Source organism: Dasypus novemcinctus, chromosome 8 (genome assembly GCF_030445035.2).
Source record: "Dasypus novemcinctus isolate mDasNov1 chromosome 8, mDasNov1.1.hap2, whole genome shotgun sequence".
NCBI classification, from domain to species: Eukaryota; Metazoa; Chordata; class Mammalia; order Cingulata; family Dasypodidae; genus Dasypus; species Dasypus novemcinctus.
The window spans coordinates 82,992,336-83,014,649 of NC_080680.1; the positions used below are offsets into that span (position 1 = coordinate 82,992,336).

The window sequence follows — 22,314 nt, forward strand, 5'->3', positions numbered from 1 at the left end:
ACCTTTGAACTGTGTAGGAGGAGAGTTACCCTAGGGCTTGGATGTTCCCAAGGAGTTTTTAAAATATGGTTGTTGCCCTCAAAAAAGTGAATATATCACTGTAGAAGTCACAGGCAGCCTCGGAACAAATGGATTTAATGCTACAGGGTGCAGAATAGCCTCAGCTTATGAAGACAAAATGATATGGAGCCTATGTTTTATTAGTTAGGAGGATGGTAACATTCCTATGGTTGGTTTCCTGCAACAATTTTGTAGCTTTGGTATTCTGTTGAGCTTTTTGAAAATAAGGAATTCCTGTAACACTATTCAGGACTTATAACTTTGGTTTGTTTCCCTTCTTTCCCCCTAGTGGACTTGTGTCTATGAATTCCAAGAAGGAGCTCCGGTGCGACCTGTCTCCCCTCGTTGTTCTCTACGACTGACTCATTACGTTGAAGAAGCCAATGTAGGCAGGGGTTATATCAAAGAACTTTGCTTCAGCCCTGATGGGCGAATGATTTCTTCCCCACATGGCTACGGGATCCGCTTGTTGGGATTTGACAAACAGTGTAGTGAACTTGTTGACTGCTTGCCCAAAGAAGCCAGCCCCCTGCGTGTGATCCGTTCTCTGTACTCTCACAATGATGTGGTACTGACAACAAAGTTCTCTCCAACACATTGTCAGATTGCCTCAGGGTGCCTTAGTGGACGGGTTTCTTTGTATCAGCCAAAGTTTTAGGCACAATTTACATCAAATAAGGAACTCTTCTGGTGTTTGACTTATAAATTACTTCAATTTAGGTGAAGTACTTTCTTTTTAGAAGATCGTGAAGTTTGGGTCAAGATCCTGGTTCTTATGGGTCCATGAACACACCTGTGACCTGAGACAGCATTATAAAGGCATCTCCAAGTTAGACTCTATGCAGCATCATCTTTTTCAGCATTCCTGTGCTCCTGCTGATCCTGTGCCACTGAACTCCAGTTCCTCCAGTTATTTTGCATGGTAGCTCTTATCAAGGTTCTTTCTTTAATCCTTTATCTCACACTCTCTCTTTCTTCTTCTTTGTGTGTATGAATTTTGTGGATAATTGATAGGAGTTTTGGTTGGGGTAGGAGAAACCCATTACACTAGAATTGAATAAAATCCAGAAGTCTGATTTTGGCATACTTGTTGAAATAGAAATTTCACCTTTACTTATCAATATACTTGGCGTTTTAAAGTTGCTGTTATATTTCTATATAATGAGCACAGATAATGGCATTATTCTCAGACTGTTAATCTTACACAAAACGTCTTTTAAGTTTCCTGTTAAAATTATACAAATTTTCCACAGTGAGAGGGGTTTTGCTTGTTGTGAAATTCTAAAAAAAATTGCCACCTCTCTTTGTAATTTGCTTTACGTATATGAATTTAAAATTGCTAGTGTGTGTTCTTACTTGGTGTTTTGTTCTTACCAACAGACTTAAAAAGGAAAGGAGGGGAAGAAATGGACTTTATTCATTTCTGTTTTGTGGAAGAGGGTTTGTTTATTGAAGATGAGTACAATATCTGGGCATAGAGTGATAAGAACAATGTGACTTAGATTTTCTGTGTTTTCTTTGCCAGATTATTTGAATCACACAGCAATACATGTTATATAGTATTGGAGTAGAGGGGGAATCAAGAGTAAAGCATTTGTGTTTTACTCATCTTTCTTCCTTGAGCCAAATGGCACAAGCTCACCTCTCTGTTAGTGAAGGGAGAACTGCAGTCCTCTTTGCAAGCTGTTGTCATAACTGTGGTAGTCAGTGACTGGATATCAACAAGAATTGCTGATTTGAAGACATTTTTTTGCTTTTTGTTATGGAACACAGCAAATGTTCCATAAGCACCAGTTTAACTACTCTCCTGATCAGCAGCTTTCTTCCATTCCTCTCCACCCTGACTGGCATTGAATATTTAGAAGGAATTTGCCATAGGCTAGACTGATTTAAGCCATGCACTAGGCTTTCCCTCTTAAAACACATTCTCTTACACCAGTGGTTCTCAAACATTAGGGTGCATAATAATCACTGAGGAGCTTATAAAAAATACAGAAACCTGGCCTTCACCCTAGGAGATACTGACTCAACCAGGGAGAGGGCAGAAATCTGTACTTTTAACAGGAACACCAAATAATCTTTATTAAGGTGGTCCGTGGACCACAGTTTGAAAAACACTACCTTAAGGCAGTAAATAATTCTATACCCATCTGGTGCTTAATACAACTCCCAGAAGGTGTTTTGATTATTTAAAAAATAATAACTAAATAAAAGCAATTTAAGAGGTAGAAAATAACTTAAAATGGAATCAATCCTATTATTGGCAAATGACAGAACTTAAAAAGTGACTTGCCCAAGGGCACCCTGCAAAGTTAGTGGTAGAGCCAGGACTTGAATTCAGATTTCCTAATTCCTTGCTCAGGGCAATTTCTACTGTATTATGCTGGCTGTTAAAACAGTGACTTATGAATACTTTATTCTGTCTTTAAATTGTATTATTGTGAATACACTTAAACTGGCCAGTAGATTTAAAAAGGAAGGCATAAGAATAGATGCTGAGAATTCCAGCTATAAGAAGAAAAGTTATAAAACATATAAAAATTTATAAACAACCCAACTACATGAATAAAAAGGACTTTTATTAGTAGGGCCTACTAAACAGTCATTCACACAGGTATAGAGATTGAAACAATTTTGGCTGTAGGACAGATTTTTCAGTCCTACAAAAAATTAACAAAAAGCACAGTGAAAACATAGGCTTGCCATAAACTTTTTAAAAAATACCTATTTAAAAGAAAAAGTGTTAGAGGAAAAAATACCCAAACATACATTATCTTTAAAAAGAAGCTACTAAGTACAATGACTGCATTGGTATTTAAAAGAAGGATCCATAATATGCATAATATGCATCCCCCTTGGAGAGAGTTCCATGTCAGACAGACGCTGGTCCCACATGTTGCCCAAATATAAATTTAGCCAGTAATTCTTTAACCACTGTAGAGGACTGTCATGTGTCAAATAATGTACTTACCTTAGTACTAACCCTCACAAAAATCTTGCAAGGTAGGTGGAAATAGTCCTGTTTACTTTGGAAGAAATGGAGGTTTAGAAAGGTTAAGTGACTTGTCTTAAGTCACAGAGCAGGCAGTAAGTGGCAGCACTGGGATCCAATCCTAGGTCTGTTTGTTTGAGTCCAAAGCCTGTGCTTTCTACTTTGCCATTTTGCCCTTTGTTTGTAATGGATGGTAAATTAGCCTGTTAATTTGTTTGTTTAGCATCCTTTGGAGGTTCTTTATTACAGAGCTGGCTTACCTTCTGTACCATGTAAAAGAGCATTCACAAGATTGATAATTTCCATAAGAATTACTATTAATACCATAAACTGCAGGACATACATGCAGTCCATTCCTAACTAAAAAACCTCAAGCAGAATAAGTACCTGCAAAATATAAAAAGAAAAATTAATAAATAGTCTTATATAACTATATAACCACAGAGATGAGAATTAAAGATTAACAGCCAGCAAACAGCAAAACATTCACCTTTGTCCTCCTTGAGGTATGGTCATGATCAAAAAGTCATCAGGGATACTTACCAAGGAATTAAAGAGCATCAAGAATGCTATACTGTTGAAGGAATTACATCTTATTTCAAGATCCTATTTTACTTAGAGTTTAATCTGGTGTTTTTTTTTTTACTCTAAATTTTATTCAGTCATTTTTATTCATGATAAATAGTAAATGTAAAAATAAAAGGTTTTTTAGTATAAATTGTTCTCCTGTTTTTAAAAGCTTTCTGCACAACAGTGTATTTATGGCAATGCTATGTTGAATGAGTTAGGGAAATCAAATATACAGTAGTTTCTTACTTTCATTGTGAAAATGAAGTGGCTCAAACAGAAGAGACCTCTATTTTAGTCTTTTAAAAATGTGTGTGGTCTTTTTCACTCAGAAACCCAAAGCACATGTATATTTTGTCATTTCTCCTTGTTACATCCCTGAAAAAATGCTATACCAAAAAAATTAGGCAAACAAGCAAGGAAAAGGTTAATCACATGTTCCCTGCTCCTGTGTCGGGAATATTTCCCTCTAGAACCGAGATCATATTATGTCATTAATAAAGTTTTGTTCTCTAGAAAGTGCAATAAAGGGAAAACACACTGAGAATCTTTTACAAGTCTAATGTTTCCCACGTTAGTCAGAGTACATGGTATTGGCATCTGTAAGTATCTGTTAAGCTTGTGTTTAGCGGAACAATAGTCTGATAACTTACTGTGACAATCATCCCCATTTAATGACCAGCAGTCACTGAATGCTATGAAATTTCATTCAGTAACACCCTGTGTTGGTCAAGAAGTAAACCATATATATGAATTTTGGGATAACTAATGTATATCTCTAAGTGCCAAAATTTAAAATGTGTAGTTATTTTTGATGAAAATCTTTCTGATATGTTAATATACCTCCCTGCCACCTTCTTAAATAGCATGCTCAGAATAATTTACTTTTTCATGATGAAAAGTTAAAGTTTTATTCATAATGTATTATTATAAATGTCCAGCGAGCTCTGATATATGTAAAATACTTCATAAAATGTAAAGGGCTATAACAAATATGTTATTAATATCAATTATTATTATAAAGTGATTTCCTCGGCCCTGAGGTATGTACAACCATTTGCCCCAGATTACTATGTTTTTTTTAATTTTTAGTTTTTTTATATCTGCTAAGTTGTTTTGTCTCCTACCATACTATCAATATGCTTGCCTCTAACAGACTCCCCACTTCTTTCTAAAGTGTTGTGTTGACCTGTTATGTGCTGGGACATGAGATAACCAAGCCTCTTAAAGTGGCTAAATTAAGCGGTTGGATGAACTCTAGGTGCACAGTCTTTGAAACAGCTCTTTTGGTTGCTTACTACTTTTCTTACAGGTTCACAACAACCTTCTGGATAATAGAAACTCCCACTTATAGCCTAGAGTGGTGATTTTCCACTTGCAACTAAATAAAGTACTACAGACTAAAGACGCTGCTAAAATAAGGAATAAACAGCAGTGTACCAAAGTAAAGCAAAACAACAACAAAGCACCTACATTTGCACAGAGTCTTTCATGCTTTTTTTAAAAAGAGCAGAGGAATGCAGGGGGGCAGAAAACAACAACAAAATCCAAATAGACATAGCATTTTAGATGACATTAAACATTGTCAATAACTACAAAAATATATGCCTAAATGAACACATGTTGTTAGAACATAGTTTAGTCTTATTGCAGAATAAGATGGTGCCAAAATTTTTATCCAAAATATTATTCTAAATAATGTTCTAAAACTTATACCATTCAGAAGATAAAGGAAATTATCAAAAGGAGAGTTTCAGTTTATGCTGCTTTCTTTAGTTATAAATGAATTACTGATAGAAATATGAGTTTTATCAAAAGCCCCAAGGAACACATCTCACATATACACACACCATGCACTTACATACATACATATATATATGTGTGTGTGTGTGTAACTATAAATGAAAATGTCATCCAGAGATGAGAAAATCATTTTTAAAATTTTAATCTGGTCCAAAGTCTTTAAAATAGGTAGTATTTTCAGCTTTTTAAAGTTTCTTGCTCATTTAGGCTTTCATGGTTTTACATTAAAGGTTGAATATTTGAATTTTCTTTTAAATTTTGCTGCATCTTCCATTTCCAAACTGTGCTTTCTGGAAGATTTTAGATTCACATTTTCAGGAAATTAGGAGTATTCCAGGTAATGTACTAGATACCCAGAAAGTTTTTCTCACTAGGTTCTGAGATGCTATAAATTCTTTTGATAGACTGTAAGCTCCTTGAGGGCAGGGACTATCTTATTTATTCTTGTATGCCCAGTGCTTGGTACAGGACCGAGCACAGAGTAGTTGTTCAATAAATACTTGTTAAATGACTCAAATGAACCTTCACCATATGTGGCCTCAAGTTCTCATGAAGCCAGAATGTGGTAGGTAAATTGTTTAGTACTAGAACAATTCATTATTATAATGAACAGACTATATTCTTTAGGGTAAGATTTGTTCTGACTGCAGATATCTAATCATTTTTCATTGATTTGGAAAACTGCATTTCAACAAACATTTGAATCTTTACCATAAATCTAACCTGGTATTAGGAACTCAAGAGACAAAGATGATAACTAAGGTCTTGGTAGTCATAGCTGCAGTTGAAATAGACTTAGACTGCCTTCACAGTTGTGTGGCCTGAAGGATCATATAAGGCCTTGCTCTTAGAAGGACCCTGCTCTTGGAGTAATACTCTGCTGTAGACATCTTGAAATTATTTTATTTTATTTTATTTTTAGGTACTGGGGCCAGGGATTGAATCTCATATGTGGGAAGCCCATGCTGAACCACTGAGTCAGATCAGCTCTCCTGAGTTGATTGTTTCATTTGTTTGCTTGTTTGCTTTTTTGTTTTTAGGAGGCCCTGGGACATAACCTGGGACCTCCCATGTGGGAAGCAGGTGCTCAGTGGCTTGAGCCACATCTGCTTCCCATTGAAATTGTTAATAATATATTGAGTAAGGGGCCCATAGTTTTATTTTGCACTCCTAGTCCTGCTTAGATGTTAATCATTTTGACATTGTGAAAACAAAATAACTAGAATTATAGTATCTTTTACTTATTTGTAAAGATAGTCACATTCATTGAGGACTAGCTACAAAATAAATGATTTAGTAAAGTAACAAAATCTACAATTTAAAAAAAAGCTACAAATTCCTTCACAAACTTTTTGACAGATCAGATGTTCTTCATTTCAGGACTTGAAATGCTTCCTAAAAGTATATTTGGTTTTTGAGTCTCTTTCAAATGAATGAATTTAAAATTGTAGGTGAACTTATTTTATCCACATATATACCTACGTAAATTTTAAGGTTTTAATAAACCTTATTATTAATATATGCACTAAATATTTTAAGTCTACCTCATAATGTGCTTTTTAAAAATAAATAGTACTTTCAAACATGTGACACTTTTTGTATGTGGTTAACCTGTTGAAAAAGTTGATGGCTCTTTGGAATTGTTAAAAAAAAAAAAAAAGCTGATGGCAAATGTGCATTTAGTAGTAGTTTGAAAACTGTTGTTTAAACCTTCTAGGTGTGCATTTTTAGACCAAAAACAAGCATGAGGCTGTGATAGAGGCAGTGGCTTGTGGTTTTTGTTAGTGGTACTCTTAAACTTTTTTTTATTGTGCAATCCATATTAGAAAAAAATTGAGAATACACTCCAAATTTTGATTATTTATAAATTACATATACACTCTTGTACTGATATATTGTGCACCTTATAAAACAAAGGAAAAGGAAATCTTTTAAAAGGTTATGATAAAAACAATCAAAATTCAAAATTTTCTCCCTTTACCTCCAGGGATCTCCTTGTGCTTATGCTGGTAAATGCACATTTCATTTTATGAAGACCACTGCACTAGAAACATGTTTACTAAGATCTGATCAGTTCACATATACTGCCTAATGTTCTATCCATTTACTAATTTATTTAGTATGAATAATATTTTTAGAGTTGTATAAATTCTTTATTCAGTGAAAATTGTATTTATATCAATAGGAAACATAGTTTATTAATTTTTACTTGTTAAGCTGTATACAGTGATTGCTTTTCATAAAAACTTAAAACGTCTAATTTTTTCAGTGTTCCCTAGAATTACATTTTCTTGCATTATGTAACAATGTGGTAAATAGTTCATTACCCTAAACATGACAGTCATATTTGGGACTCTTGTTTTTTTATGTCATTAAAGAAAAAAGTAGAGTGAATCCCTTTCATTCACATTATTTTGTGAAGTGAATCACAAAGACAAACTGATTTATACCATAACATTAGTTATCACTATTTTACTTTTCTCTGTGACTGATATCTTTTATGCTATTTAAAAATAGATTTTTAACAGGAAATGATCATTAGACATGCAGTAATACTAATGCTTTGTATTCATTTTTATTGATGCTGTAACAAAGTATCACAAATTTAATGGCTTAAAAACACATTTATTACCTTACAGTTTTGGAGGTAAGAAATCTGAAATGGGTCTCACAGAGATAAAATCAAGTCTGCAGAGCTTTGTTCTTTCTGGGGACTCTATGGAAGAATCGGTTTCCTTGCCTCTTCTGGCTTCTAAAGGCTTGCCTGTATTCCTTCGCTCCATTTCAAAGTCAGCAGCATGGAATCTTCATATCTCTTTCTCTAACTCTGACACTTAATCCCCTGCCTTTTCTTTTCTTTCACTTACAGGGACTCTTGGTCTTATATTGGACCCACAGCATTATCCAGGATAATGTCCCATTTTAAGGTTAACTGATAAGAAACCTGAATTCCCCTTTGCCATGTAACATAACATATTCAGAGTTTCTGGAGAGTAGAATGTGGACATCTTTGGGGGGCCATTCTTCTTGCTGCTTAGTGCTTCACGGGCATTCTTTCATCCTTAAAGCACTCTTATGAGGCAGGTGCTATTGTTATTCACATTTTACAGCTGGAGGAACTAAGGCTTAGATTAATTTACCTGAAGTCATATAATTAAATTTCAAAGCTAAACTCGTACCCAGGTCTGTGTGACTTCATAGTCTAACCTCTGTGCTATACAGCGTTGATCATTCCGTGAGAATGACTGCATGCAAACTATGTAAAACAGTGTGATTGCAAATTGTCATATATTTACTTTGTAAAAAAAGTATTTTGCAGCTCTGCTCTATAATTAGATAAAATTGTTCTAATGTCAGAGTGAAAAAGCTTAAAAGCCTCTGCTTATGTTTTTAAATCCGGTAATGTTTATGGAATTGTCCTCTAATGCATAAGTGCTTTTCTCACCCTAGACATTTTTCTCCTAGGAGTTAGCTTTTTTTTTCTTTTTTTAATAGCTGTCTTATGCTGCTTTTAAAACTAATATTTAGAATATCAATCTGAAACAGGTATTCAAATCATGACACATTGCTGCATCTCAAAAATGACATACAGGGGCTGTGAAAAAATACACAATATTATCGAAAGGCAACGTAAACAGACTTAAAACTTTTGAAGGCTTAGTGCTTCCAGAATTGTGTTCTCTCTTGATCTGCTTGGCTGAAACTAAGAAACCCCTAATCATAAATATTCTTTCCCCATTACTGGAATAATTGTAGGGACTGCCTAGTCCATGATGGGGTAAATGTGGATGTATTAAAGGAAGTCATTGGTCAAACATGATTTTCTAGTCTGAAGGGTAAGAAAACTGTATCACATCTATTTGGCAGTGTTCACCATTAGGTACAATGAGCAGAGAGACTACATGTTTGTATTTATATTCAAGGTCATTCTTAGGCCTTAGAATCAGGCTCTTTTTCTTGCCTCTCCCAACCCTTCTGGAGCACTTAAGACAATGGGCCAGTAGTCCTGGGGCAAAATAGTCTTTCCATTGTCCTCTCATTGGGCATTACTGCCGCCTGCTGTAATACAGCATTAACTAGTCCTGACTTTATTCCAAGCATGAAATGCAATTCTTTGGAGAAGCTCCATACTCTCCCCTAGCCCACTCCATCTCACCCCACCTCCCTTTTGGGAAAGTCTGAGTCTGTTACACCTCTACTGGTCTTGTCCACTGTTTTCCTCCAAGCCTCTACCTTCTGGCAGAGGACATGAAAGGAGTGCTCAAGTTCTAGAGTGCATCAGAATCTCCTGAAGGGCTTGTTAAAACAAAGATTGTTGGGTCCATACCCAGAGTTTCTAATTTCATAAGTCTCAGTTGGTGACCCCCAAATTTGCATTTCTAACCTGTTATCCCTGATGCTGTCGGTCTAGAACCACAGTTTGAGAACCTCTGAAATAGAATAGGTAGTTAGGGTTTAGATTTTTCGTGCTTGACAGGCCTCATGGATCTCTATGTATATAGAAGTGAGTTTAGAGAACGTCTTAACTTTCTGAGAATGATATGGGTGGACAGCAAGATGTCTCATCAACTGTGCCGTACTCTGCACAATACAGGTTGGCACATTTTTTTTAACTAGAGCTAAGATTTCCCTAATTTAACACGATATTTAAGTTATTAGCAGTTTAGTTAAGCTAAGATGATCTTACCTTCTCAGGAACAGACCTGGTGCTCTGTGGCTTATCTTCTAGCTCAAAAAGAAGAGAGCTGCCATACAAATACACTCCCTGGTGTGAGCCATAAATAGCTGCCACTGTCGCTAACAACTGAAACTTCTTTCAGCGTTTAGACAACTCAAACCATTTTTTAAGCTTATTTTGTTTTTATTTTTTTTAACTGTCTATATTAAAAGCTATTAAAATCAGAAAAAGCACACTAGACTGCTACATTGATACTAATTTGCAAAAGTCCTTCATTATAAAGAATTAGCTTTGGTCTGGCTAAAATGAAGGATCCAAATTTCATCGTGAAAGGATTACTTTTTAAAAATGAAATACAAATAAGCAGATATATTCTGAATATGTTGCATTTATTCTTAAGCAGTTATTACCTAATTTCTTGTTGTGTACTTAATAAATTTATATAATTAAAAGAAATTTCTGGCATTTATTGAAAGTTGCAGTGGATTGGCAGCAAAATTTTGATTTCCACCCTGGTCCCTGCTAGTCAGGAGGTGAGTAGAACTCCTTAATTCTGGGACAAGGAAAGAATAAGATTGGGAGATTAGTCTCTATAATTTTACCCATCAGTCACAAACTGTGGAATATTCTGGGCTTGAAGAGAGGGAGGGAGTGATTTTTCTTTTTATGTAAAATTTACATAAAATGAAGTGCACAAATTAAATGTTTAGTCAAATATATGGACCTGTGTAATCCAAACCCCTATCAAGATAGAGCTATTGGGGACCGGATATCGCTCAAGTGGATGAGCACCTGTTTCCCATGTATAAGGTCCTGGGTTTGATCCCCTGTACCTCCTAAAAACAACTCTCCTCAGGGAGCAGGTGTAGCTCAGTGGTTAAGCACCTGCTTCCCATGTGTGACGTCCTGGGTTCAATCCCTGGTACCTCTTTAAAAAAAAAGAAAAAGAAAAAGATAGAGCTCTTAGCATCACTCCAGAAAGTTCCCCCATGCCCCCTTCCAGTTTTTTTCCTTCATAGACAGATTTCTCTGTATATGCAATTATATACATTCTCCATGATTTTTAAAAGACAAATTCCTAAGGAATTGAAAAGCATCTCTGAAACAGAAGAACAATAGTGATAAAGATGACATATGGGGTCAGATTGTGATTCACTCACTGAACAGGTATTTATTATAAGAACCTCTAGTTTGTAGATAGGTCTGTAGGACATTCCCTGCCCTCAAGAAATTCACATTGTCATGAAGGCCACAGCCCAAACATAATGGAGATAGAGCCAGGCATGAGACAGTCATCACATGCCACAGAAGAGGACCTAATCCAGCCTGGGAGCAAGGAGGAACATCGAAGAAGGTTTGAATTTTTACCTTGGAACTTGCCTTGGGTAGCCAAGGCTCTGTATGTTCCGTAAGTCAATCATCTTGATTGAACTGATTTGTCCCAAAAGGGCAGTTTTACATTACTGAGTGTAATGCAAAGTTTTACATTACTGAGTGTAATGCAAATTCTCTAAACAAAATCAACAATGCAGCAACTATAAAAGGCATGAATTGAAACTATAAAGGATTCTGTTTTCCTTAGTTTGATTTGACATAAATGACATGCTCTTCTGTTTTTAGACCACAAGTAGCACTCTGAAACGCTCCAAAAAGCAACAGAAAATCTTTAATCTTCTTGGACTTGCCTTAGCTTTCTCAAGGCATATAAAACCTGTTATAGCTCCAAGTCAGGACCTCATCTCATAACTTCTTTTTAACTTTATTCTGCAGAGGAAAGAGACCTTTATTATTTCTGTTGATGATGAAAGCCAGAGCAACTATAGAGGTGGTCTATCCTAAAAACACTTGAAACAATTCACTGACTTGCAATACTTCTACAACGAAAAACTGGTCAGGAATGGCCAGTGAGAAGACTGGCAGGATGCTGCAAACAACATGGAAAACTACCTCCACTCCTGCCTAAGTAAGTTTCATTGTACAGATCTAACTTCATGGCCTCATGGGCCATATTACTTATATAATACTGAAACCACAATGGACAGAATCGAAATAGCTGTATGGGAAGTAGATGTGGCTCAAGTCATTGGGCTTCTGCCTACCATATGGGTCGACCTGGGTTCAATCCCTGGGGCCTCCTGGTAAAAAAAAAAAGAAAAGTGCGTGCACGGTGAGCTGAGCACCCGTGTGAGTGCAGTAAGCCAGTGCCTGTGTGGTGAGCTGAGTGCCCACATGGTGAGCCAGTGCTTGCGCATGTGAATTCATGCAGCAAGATGATGATGCAACAAACAAACAAAGATGGAGGGGAAAGTCAAGGCGAGGTGCAATGGAGACCAGGAGGCGAGGTGGTGCAAGTGACAGGGAACCTATATGTAAATCGGAGGTCCCCTCAGTCGAATCCCACAGAATCCTAGAGGAGAAAAATGATAAGAGAAGACAAAAAGAGAAATAGGGAAACGGACTTGGCCCAGTGGATAGGGCATCCATCTACCACATGGGAGGTCTGCAGTTCAAACCCCAGGCCTCCTTGACCTGTGTACACCTGGCCCATGTGCAGTGCTGATGTGTGCAAGGAGTGCCCTGCCACACAGGGGTGTCCCCCGCGTAGGGGAGCCCCACGTGCAAGGAGTGCACCCCATAAGGAGAGCCACCCAGCGTGGAGGAAAGTGCAGCCTGCCCAGGAATGGCGCCGCACACACAGAAAACTAACATGACAAGATGATGCAACAAAAAGAAACACAGATTCCCATGCCGCTGACAACACAAACAAGACGCAGCAAATAGACACAGAGAACAGACAGCCGGAGTTGGGGGGAGAAGGGGAGAGAAATAAATAAATAAATCTTAAAAAAAAAAAAGAGAGAAATAGTTACAGAAGATCACACAGCAAATGGACACAGACAGCAAAAAACAGCAGGCAATGGGGGAAGGGGAGGGAGGAAAAAAAAAAGCCAATGAATAAAAAAAAGAAGCAGCTGCACAAATGGGATAAAAATCTAAAAGATTTTCCTCCTTTAATGCCAATAGATTTTTCTTATAGAGTAGCTGTTTATCTTTCTGTTGAAGGAAATTACCTCTTTAAAATTGTAGTGCTATCCAGTGACTTCTCTGTGAACTAGACATTATGAATAAATGTACTTCTCTTTGCTGTAAACAATATCAAGAAATAAAAGTAACCAAAAATAAAATACTAAGATTATCCTTGTGTGGGCTGATGGCTGCTTAAGTGTACAAGGTTTGCAACTTGACTCTGATAGGCCAGCCTTCAACAGAGCACAGCTGGGTTCCTGGGTATGCTTGGCCTTTTGCCCAGGGCAGGCTATGTGCAGGCCTTATTGGCTGGACATTTATAGCCACCAAAAAGAAACATGTCACCTCGATCTGCTTTGTTGCCCATGATTCCAGACACCAAAGATAAAATGAACCCATCTTATAAACAAAAATGGTGAGGATAAAGTTATTTGAACAAACTGGCATTTTAAAATAATATCTTACTTTGAAAATTATTTCTCTGATGCATACCCAAGTAAACAGCAACATTACATGGATGGTTGCAGTTTGTTGGTCAAACTGTATGTGAAGATTTAAAGTATGCTTTTGGAGAAGATGAGAAGCAGTGTGCAATGTAAGTTTGGTTTCAGGAATATCTATTTCAGTAGGGTGGTGCTGCTATCCTGTGGAATCTGGTATCTGTCACTGACTGGACATGAAGACATCTTTGACAGTGATGAGACTATTTCCTGCACACAAAATTATTTCAAATGGTTACAATGAGAGATTATTCATTTGATTTCTGATTCTAGGACAGCATTTATTTTTATCAGTGCTCCAAATCGCAAAAGTTCCCAAAGCTATGATGCCAAGCACAAGTACATGCTTTTTGAAAGAGACAAGTCACAATATGTTACTTTAAAAGAGCTTTGTTCATTTCAACTTTCTTTAGCATCTCTGAAATATCGATTTGTAAATCTTGAAAATATTAAAGAGTTAAAATATGTAGTTGGAACCTCAAAATTAAGTTTTCATTTCCTTAAAAGAAAAAGTAGCAGTAAATGGAACACTAATTATTTTAAAGAATAACTTTCTTCTTCTTCTTCTCAATCATTTTCATTTGGCTAAGTTTCATAATTCAGAAACAGTACCAGGAAGTATAAGAAAAATGGAATGTCTATGTTTGAATCATGACTCATGCACAGAATTTTTTGTCTCAGATTGGCGAGGCATTTTTCAGAGTAAAGGATAACTGTCAGTGTTTGGAGGTTAAAGGAGAATAATGAGTAGTCTCCTCAATACTATTCTGAAATCAGTGTAAAAATAACTTTTCCCTTAAACAACCTCTATGACCCATCAATGAATGAAGGTCAGGCAGGATACTGAATAATGCTATGATAGGGAAGTAGATATGGCTTAAGCAGTTGGGCTCCCGTCTACCATATGGGAGGTCCAGGGTTCAATTTCTGGGGCCTTCTGGTGAAAGCAAGTTGGTCCACACAGAGTGCTGGTCCACTCAGGAGTGCTGGCCCATGCAGCAAGCTGGCCCACGTGGAGAGCTGACACAGCAAGATGATGCAACAAAAACAGACACATAGGAGAGACAATAAGAGATGCAGCAGACCAGGGAGCTGAGGTGGTGCAAGAGATTGAACATCTCTCTCCCACTCTGGAGGGTCGCAGGATGGGTTCCCAGTGCTGCCTAAAGAGAAGACAAGCAGACACAGAGGAATGCACAGTGAAAAATGGACAGAGAGCAGACAATGGGGAGAGGGAATTAAAAAAAAAAAAAAAACCAACCCAATTTAAAAATATATATAATGCTATGATCATGAATATCCATGTGTCCCCTCACTCCCTGATTCATTCTTTAAGAAATATTTATCAGATGTCCATAAGTGTCAGGCACTGTGCCAGACACTGGAAACAGTGGGAACTAAAGCAGAGTTCCTGCTTAATGGATCTGTCAGTCCAAAGGGGGCAAAAGGCATCGAATAATCACAACATAAATAAACAGGTTCATGCCTTGAAAAACAGAAACATTGTAACATAACAGGGGCACCTGACCTTGCCCTGAAAGTCTGAGGAAGTGAAACTTGAGATGAGCTCAACCAAGCAAATCAGGGAAGGGTTCAGTGCTCAGGGCAGAAGGAAGCTACATGTACAAAGGCCAGGTAGAAAAAAGTATAGCAAGTCTAAAGAAATTAAAGAACTCAGTGTGGCTAGTGTGCAGCAACTGGGCAGGGCAGTTTTAGCTGGAGATGAGAGTAAGAAAGAGGCAGAGGCTGGATAAGCCCATGACTTAGTAGGTCATTAAGGTGCTTGGTCTTTATGGCAGAGAAAAAGGAAGACATTTATTTAAGAAAGTGATATTTCATTTTTTTAAAAAATTACTCTGGGGGAAGATGGCAAGCAAGAAAGCTCAAGGAACCAGTCCCTCCACCAAGACAACTATTGAACTTGTAAAAACTATCTGAATCAATTATTAGGGAGTCTAGTGGAACACTTGCAGCATCCAAGGAAGAGCTAGATGAAGACAGGTAAACTGCTGTAAATATAGATGAATTTTACCTTCCCATGGTGGCTACCATCCCTCACCCCAACAACTGCACGACAGGCAGCTGTGGGGGCTGCAGCCTGCACATTCCTGGCGTGGCTTGCTAATGCCAGGAAGGGCAATAAGAGCCGTATCCTCCAAACACTGGGGGAAGGGGGGGAGGGGGAATCAGGCTGCTGACTACTTTTTTTAAGATTTATTTATTTATCCCTGCCCCCCCCCCCCCGCCCCCCATTGTCTGCTCTCTGTGTCCATTTGCTGTGCATTCTTCTGTGTCTGCTTGTCTTCTTTTTAGACAGCACCAGGAACTGATCCTGGAACTTTCTGCACCACCGCAGCTCCCTGGTCTGTTGCGTCTATTATTGCCTCTCCTCTGTGTCTGTTTTTGTTGCATCATCCTGCACCGCCTCTCCCCTCAGGCCAGCGTGCCTTCACCAGGAGGCCCTGGGAATCAATCTCTGGACTTCCCATATGGTAGACAGAAGCCCAATCGCCTGAGTCACATCTGCGTCCCTTATTACTGCTCTTGATGGTTCCCGCTGATCCTTGGGGAACCTGCAAGGAAGGAAGCCATTGTTTCTACCCCAAACACAGTACAGCAGAGGAGTCTTAAACAGTATTTTATTTTCTTTCTTTCCTTTCCCATTTAGAAGCAAAACTAGCTTGGAAAATTCACAAACTGACAGCTACAGCCCCACAAGATAAAAACCAGCAATTGCAAGGAGTAGAAGAATAAGATTTCAAGAGTTAAACAACTTAATACTAGATGTACAGTTCTCAACATTACAAAACACACGAAGGGAGTGGATGTGGCTCAGGCAGTTGAGTGCCTGCTTCCCACATGGAAGATCCCAGATATGGTTCCTGGTGCCTCCTAAAGAAGACAAGCAATGAGCAGACAACAAGCAGACCTTGACAAAAACAATGAGCAGACAATGAGAAAAGAACAATCAGCATGGGGAGTCACTCATGTCCCAGAAACTTGCCGGGGATCCTCCTTCAGCTCATACACTGGCCTGCAGTAGGCATGTGGGCACGGAGGGCAGAGGAGTTGCTAATTTTGCTAAGATTCTCTGAGGCCCTGATAGGGTGATATCCAAAGCCCCAGGAGAATCCCATGAGTTTTTCTGGCCCCAGCAAGTCTATGTGCTTATCATTTTTAAATGCTTCCTCATGTCTGGGGCCTCTGCTGAGATAGATGGGGCCTTTCCCATGTGGGTCTTGGCCTCCAGGGGCTATCCGGCTCATTCACGAAGTGGCAGAAGAGTTTCCTGAAGCAAGAGAAGGCAAGCCCTCATGGCCAAGTCCAGCTTCAAGGGGTGGAGAATTACACTCCACCTTGCAAAGGGATCTAATGATATTTTGACCGTTTTTCAATCTGCCATGTTATTATTTTAATGGCTTCACAATAGGTTTCACTGTAGCTTATTTAGATAATTCCTTATTATTGGGCATGAAAGGGTTTTTTGTGTATTTATCAGCAATATTATTAGTGAACATCTGAATGCATAAATTTAGTCTGCATTTTATGTTATCTCAGAGTAGGTTCCTAGAAGTAGAATTCCTGGTCAGGTGACATGGATACCTAACATCCCATTAGGAAAATTCAGTTTTATATTGCTAAGCAATGGGCTCATTAATATTGAAAGACCTTTTTGTGAGAAGCAGATTTGGCTGAATGGATAGAGCATCCACCTACCACATGGGAGGTCCAGGGTTCAAACATAGGGCCTCCTGACCCATGTGATGAGCTGGCCCACATGCAGTGCTGATGTGCACAAGGAGTGCCCTGCCACGCAGGGGTGTCCCCTATGTAGGGGAGCCCCACGCACAAGAGTGTGCCCTGTAAGGAGAGCCGCCCAGTGCAAAAAATGTGCAGCCGACCCAGGAGTGGCGCCGCACACACAGAGAGCTGACACAAGATGACACAACAAAAAAGAGACAGATTCCCAGTGCCGCTGACAAGAATACACGTGGACACAGAAGAACACACAGCGAATGGACACAGAGAGCAGACAGCTGGCGGGCGGGGGGGAGGGGTACGGAGAGGGGAGAGAAATAAAAAATAAAATCTTAAAAAAAAAAAAAAAAGACCTTTTTGTGAAGAATTTTTTGCAGGGGGAGGGGATTACTGGAAATCCCAATCAGGTCACTCAGTTTCATCAGACTTTTTCTTGTAAGTAAACATTTTATTCAAGTGTGCCTTACTTGTCACATCTTCCTTCCCCAGTGACCTTCTGCCCCCTGTTTACAGCAAAGCTCAGCTATCTGAATGGTATTCTTCCCTCGTCGCCCTGAATAAGAAGATCGGTGAGTAGTATTTGTGGGAATCCACTCGGGTCTCCCCAGGACTCTGTTCAGGTACTAGCTTCGTAATAGGCTTCAGCCAATCACTTATTTGACTGTCTGTTATAAACTCAGAAAGTGGGTGATGTGCCCATCCTGGGGGACAAGGACAGGGCTGTAGAGGGAAGAGTGAGCTGAGCATATCTGACCTTTCAGGCCTTAGTCCACCCTGGCAAGGTCCCTTCCACCTTCTGTCCTCAGTCTCCCCAAGGTGCTGGCCACCAGCAGCAATGCCAGACACATGCTGTGACCCCTACCCTCGCCCCTGATCAAAGCAGGGCACCAGAGGATGGCTGCCCTCACCTGTGTGCGGACAAAAGCTCCGGGGCCAGGTCCTGGGCATGCAGGTTTCTGCACACAGGCTTTGCAGCCAGAGACCTGGCTTTGACACCTGGCTCTGCTCTGTCCCCACTGTGTGACCTTGGGGAGGTCATGGTCACTCTTGGCATTAGTATCCTCATCCCAAAATTAGGGGTGATAAAGGGAGCAATAATGTACTTACCTTGTAGTGTTGTTGCAAGAATTAGGGGAGATCCAGTGGTCAAGTCATAGTTCAGTGCCTGCCTTATGTGGAGTGTGCTCAATAATAAATGACTGATGGTATCACTGTCCCTTGTAATTGAGGACTCAGAGGCATGGGGAGGTGCAGCGTCTGGCCAAAAGTCACACAGCTAGTCACAGCTGGATTTGGCCCCAGCACTTTGGTTAAGCAGCACCATTACACCTAGGACTCTCTCAAGTCTCAAATACTGAGGCTGTTTCTGTAAGATGCACGAGGCCCTGAATAATAGCCATAGCTGCTGTCCATCTGGTGCTGGGCCCTGGCCAGCATGTGGCTCTGCCTAGGTCCTTCCAGTCCAGGGCCAAAGTCTGACTGTGTGGAATGTTCCAGCAGGAAGTGGCCAGGTCAGCAGCTATGTGAGCATGTAGTGGGAGGCACAGCCTGCACAGTGGCAGTGTAAGACATTATCAAGGAGCGATAATCCAGTGGGAGCTGCAAGGCAAGCAAGAGTTAGCCAGGCCAGGAGGTGGGGAGAAGCATTGCAAGCTGAGGGAACAGCACGTGGGGTGACCAGAAGCAGGAGATCTGGGGAGAGGAGCAGGTGGCAGGGGAAGCTGGAAGAGGCAGAGACCAGACCATGCAGGCTACATCGGCCGTGTGAAGGAGTCTGGGCTTTATCCTCAGGCCAGTGGGAAACCAGTGGAGGGTTCAGCACTGTGGATGATGGTGTCAGAGGGGGTGAATGGATCAGAAAACAGGAGTGCAAGCTGTGGACTGTGGGAGGGTCGATGCCAGTGACCTCACAAGAAGGGGCAGATGCTCTGGTTAGGAAGTGGCCCTGGGGATGGGACGAGGTGGCTTTAGAGCTTCTTCTTGGCAGTTCCAGTGTGTATCTACCCTCTGCACTGTCCAAAATGTACACCCAACTGCCATCCACCCACCTTTTGTCAAAGAACAACCATCGCAAAAATCTGCGCACCAAAAGTCACAGTGAGGTTATTATAAACTGAGAAACAATAAGAAAGAGGATGGGGAGAAATGAAATGAAGCTCCTGAGCATTCTGGGTCCATTCACATTGCAGAGATTTAACCACAGACACTCTCTGTGAACCCTCATGAATTTGCACCCTGGCTAATGTTTTATGACATGGCACAACTCCCCCAAAGAATTTCATCAGCCTGACAACTGAGTCAAGAATCAGAGTCAGAATGGATTCAGAAAAGAAAAGATAAGCTCTCATTTGCAGCCATTCCCTTTGGGCCTCAGGAACTTTATTGGGAGAGTGATACCAGCACCTGGTCTGAATGAGGTCCACTGATGTTCACCTGAATAAATCTGGCTGTCAAGGCGCTGTGCTGGGGAGAGGCTGCCTGCCTTTACAGAGGGGAAACTCCTCTTTCTCATTTCACTCTTCCTTCTGGAAGAGCAAACTGACATGTTTTGTTTCCACACTCTCTGCCCATGGAGACACGTTCCACATGAACTGCATGATGCGGATCCGCCTGCAGTACGAGAAGACCTGGCAGGAGGGCCTGGCCGAGGTGCAGAAGTGCAAGGTGGGTGCACCCTCCACCTCCCTCCACAGGAGTCCCGGAATGGGCCCTATGGTCCTCTGCGGCCTGCCCTCGCCCACGCCCACCTCACTCCTCTGCTTTCCCTTCCACACCCAACCCTGGCTCTTACTGGCCTCTGAGCCTCCTGATGAGTTGTTCCCTCTGTCTGAGTGCTCTTCCTTCCCTGCCCAAACTGCACCCGCACCCCCCCACCCCACCCCAGCTATTCCCTCTCATCCCTCCAGGTTTAGCCCCAACATTCCCCTCTTCTGGGAATCCTTCATCCGCTTTGGAAGTATGTCACTGTGGACCAACTCTAACCTGGAAAGGATGCTTCTTTTTTAAATTTGTGCATAACTCAAGGTTTAATTGATATATCTAGAGAGCCCACTTTTCAATTGGCATAATTCAAAGCTGCAGGAAACGTAAGCCTGTGTCCAACTTTCAGCAATACTGAGACCATGTAGGGCAGCGATTTATGGCCTGTAGGGTTTACAGTCAGACTGTTCCCAGTTCAGATCCCGGTCCTGCCCCGTACCAGTCATGTGGGCAAACAGGGCTCATGCGCACACCACCATGGGATTCAGTGAGACAGCTGTGTGCAGCCTGTTCACAGCACCTGGACGTGTGCAAGGCCCATAAAGATGGACTATGTCCAGTACTGTTATGGGAAGGATGAAAGGAATGGGACAGGGACAGGCCTGTGGGGAAGGCCAAGCTTCCTACCTCTGAGCCCTAAGCCAGGTTCTGCTGTGGTCCATCTTCCAGAAGCAGCTGCTGGACTGGAAAGCCTTCACAGAGGAAGAGGCAGAGAACGTGGTGAGCCCGTCCTTCTTCCAGATGGTGGGAATGCTCCAGAGCAAGGTGGAGGAGGAGCTGGAGCTGATGGACGTATGTAGCTGCGGACACCCATGTTGGGGATCAGCATAGCAGGCGGTGGGCACCTCGGGTCACTGGAGTTGGAGAGTAGAGTCTGGGGCCTCTGACCCAGTGTGTCACTAGTGTGTCCACTCACCATTGTCATTGCCAGCTCTTCTTGAAGCCATCCCTCTGTGCCGGGCCCTCCAGGGCTGATCTCTCTGACTCCTGCAGCTGCCTGCCATCATCTGTGCTACACAGAGCCGACTGGGAAACAGTGTCAGGCAGTGCGTGTTCCCCCAGCTCTGCTGACCCTGGGTACTGAAGGGCTATATAGTAGCACTAAGCCCTCACCACCAAGATATTTTTATGCCCTAGAACATGGGTCAGCAAACTCTTTCTGTACAGAGAGTAAATATTTTCATCTCTGTGAGTCAGATGGTCATTGTTGCAACTTCTCAAATCTACTGTTGTCCCAAAAAGCAGCCATAGGAAGCACTAAATCAAATAGGCATAGCCATGCTCCCAGTAAAACTTCATCTATGGATATTGAAATTTGAATTTCATATGACTTTCACATCTCATGGAATATTCTTCTTTTGGTATTTTCAGCCATTAAAAATGTTAAAACTCTGCATAGAATGACTTCTAGTAGACAGCTTGAGGAGCTAGGTAGACTGCTCAGTGAAACTGGTGAAAATTATATAAAAGCAATTATTTAAAGCCTCTAGAACTGGTACTAAGGGCAGATAACAAAGAAAGAAATACCTATTCAAGAAAATAATTAGATAAGAAACTACTCTATCACTAGCTATTACAGAAATGCAAGAATTAGATAAGAAATTATTCTATCACTAGCTATTACAGAAATGCAAATCAAAACCACAATGAAATATCATCTCACACCTCATAGAATGGCTATTATTTAAAAAACAGAAAACAATAAGTCCTGGAGAGGATGTGGAGAAATAGGAACACTACTCTACTGTTGGTGGAAATATAAAATGGCACAGCCTCTGTGGAAGACGTTTGGCAGTTCCTCAGGAAGCTAAATGGAGAACTGCCATATGATCCGGTAGCTGAAAACAGTGACACGAACAGACATTTGCACATCGATGTTCATAGCAGCATATTCACAATTGCCAAAAGATGGAAACAACCCAAGTGGCTATCAACTGATGAGTGTATAAACAAAATGTGGTATGTCCATATGATGGAATACTATGCTGCTGTAAGAAAAAACAAAATTGGAACACATACGAAAACATGGATGAAACTTGAAGACATTCTACTGAGTGAAATAAGCCAGACACAAAAGGACAAATATTGTATGGTCTCACTAGTATGAATAAATACAAAGAATAAACACACTGGGAAGCGGATTTGGCTCAACTGATAGAGCGTCTGCC

The 22,314-nt window shown here is 40.4% G+C and overlaps 2 protein-coding genes across 2 annotated transcripts in view; both read left to right on the forward strand.

The window, feature by feature from the left end:
* Positions 1 to 10,556, forward strand: part of DCAF10 (DDB1 and CUL4 associated factor 10) — a 57,754-nt gene extending 47,198 nt beyond the window's left edge. Inside the window, exon 7 of the mRNA XM_058302095.1 lies at positions 350 to 10,556. Coding sequence (XP_058158078.1) covers positions 350 to 718 — 369 coding nt within the window. The 3' untranslated portion in view covers positions 719 to 10,556. The remainder of the gene's footprint in view (positions 1 to 349) is intronic.
* A 984-nt stretch (positions 10,557 to 11,540) lies between these two features.
* LOC101440543 (coiled-coil domain-containing protein 180-like) lies at positions 11,541 to 21,513 on the forward strand. The gene is made up of 4 exons (XM_071216866.1): positions 11,541 to 12,063; positions 17,876 to 17,955; positions 19,962 to 20,050; positions 20,816 to 21,513. Exons 3-4 carry the CDS (start codon positions 19,973 to 19,975, stop codon positions 20,975 to 20,977), a joined length of 240 nt encoding a protein of 79 aa, XP_071072967.1. The 5' UTR covers positions 11,541 to 12,063; positions 17,876 to 17,955; positions 19,962 to 19,972; the 3' UTR covers positions 20,978 to 21,513.
* The last annotated feature ends 801 nt before the right edge of the window (positions 21,514 to 22,314 follow it).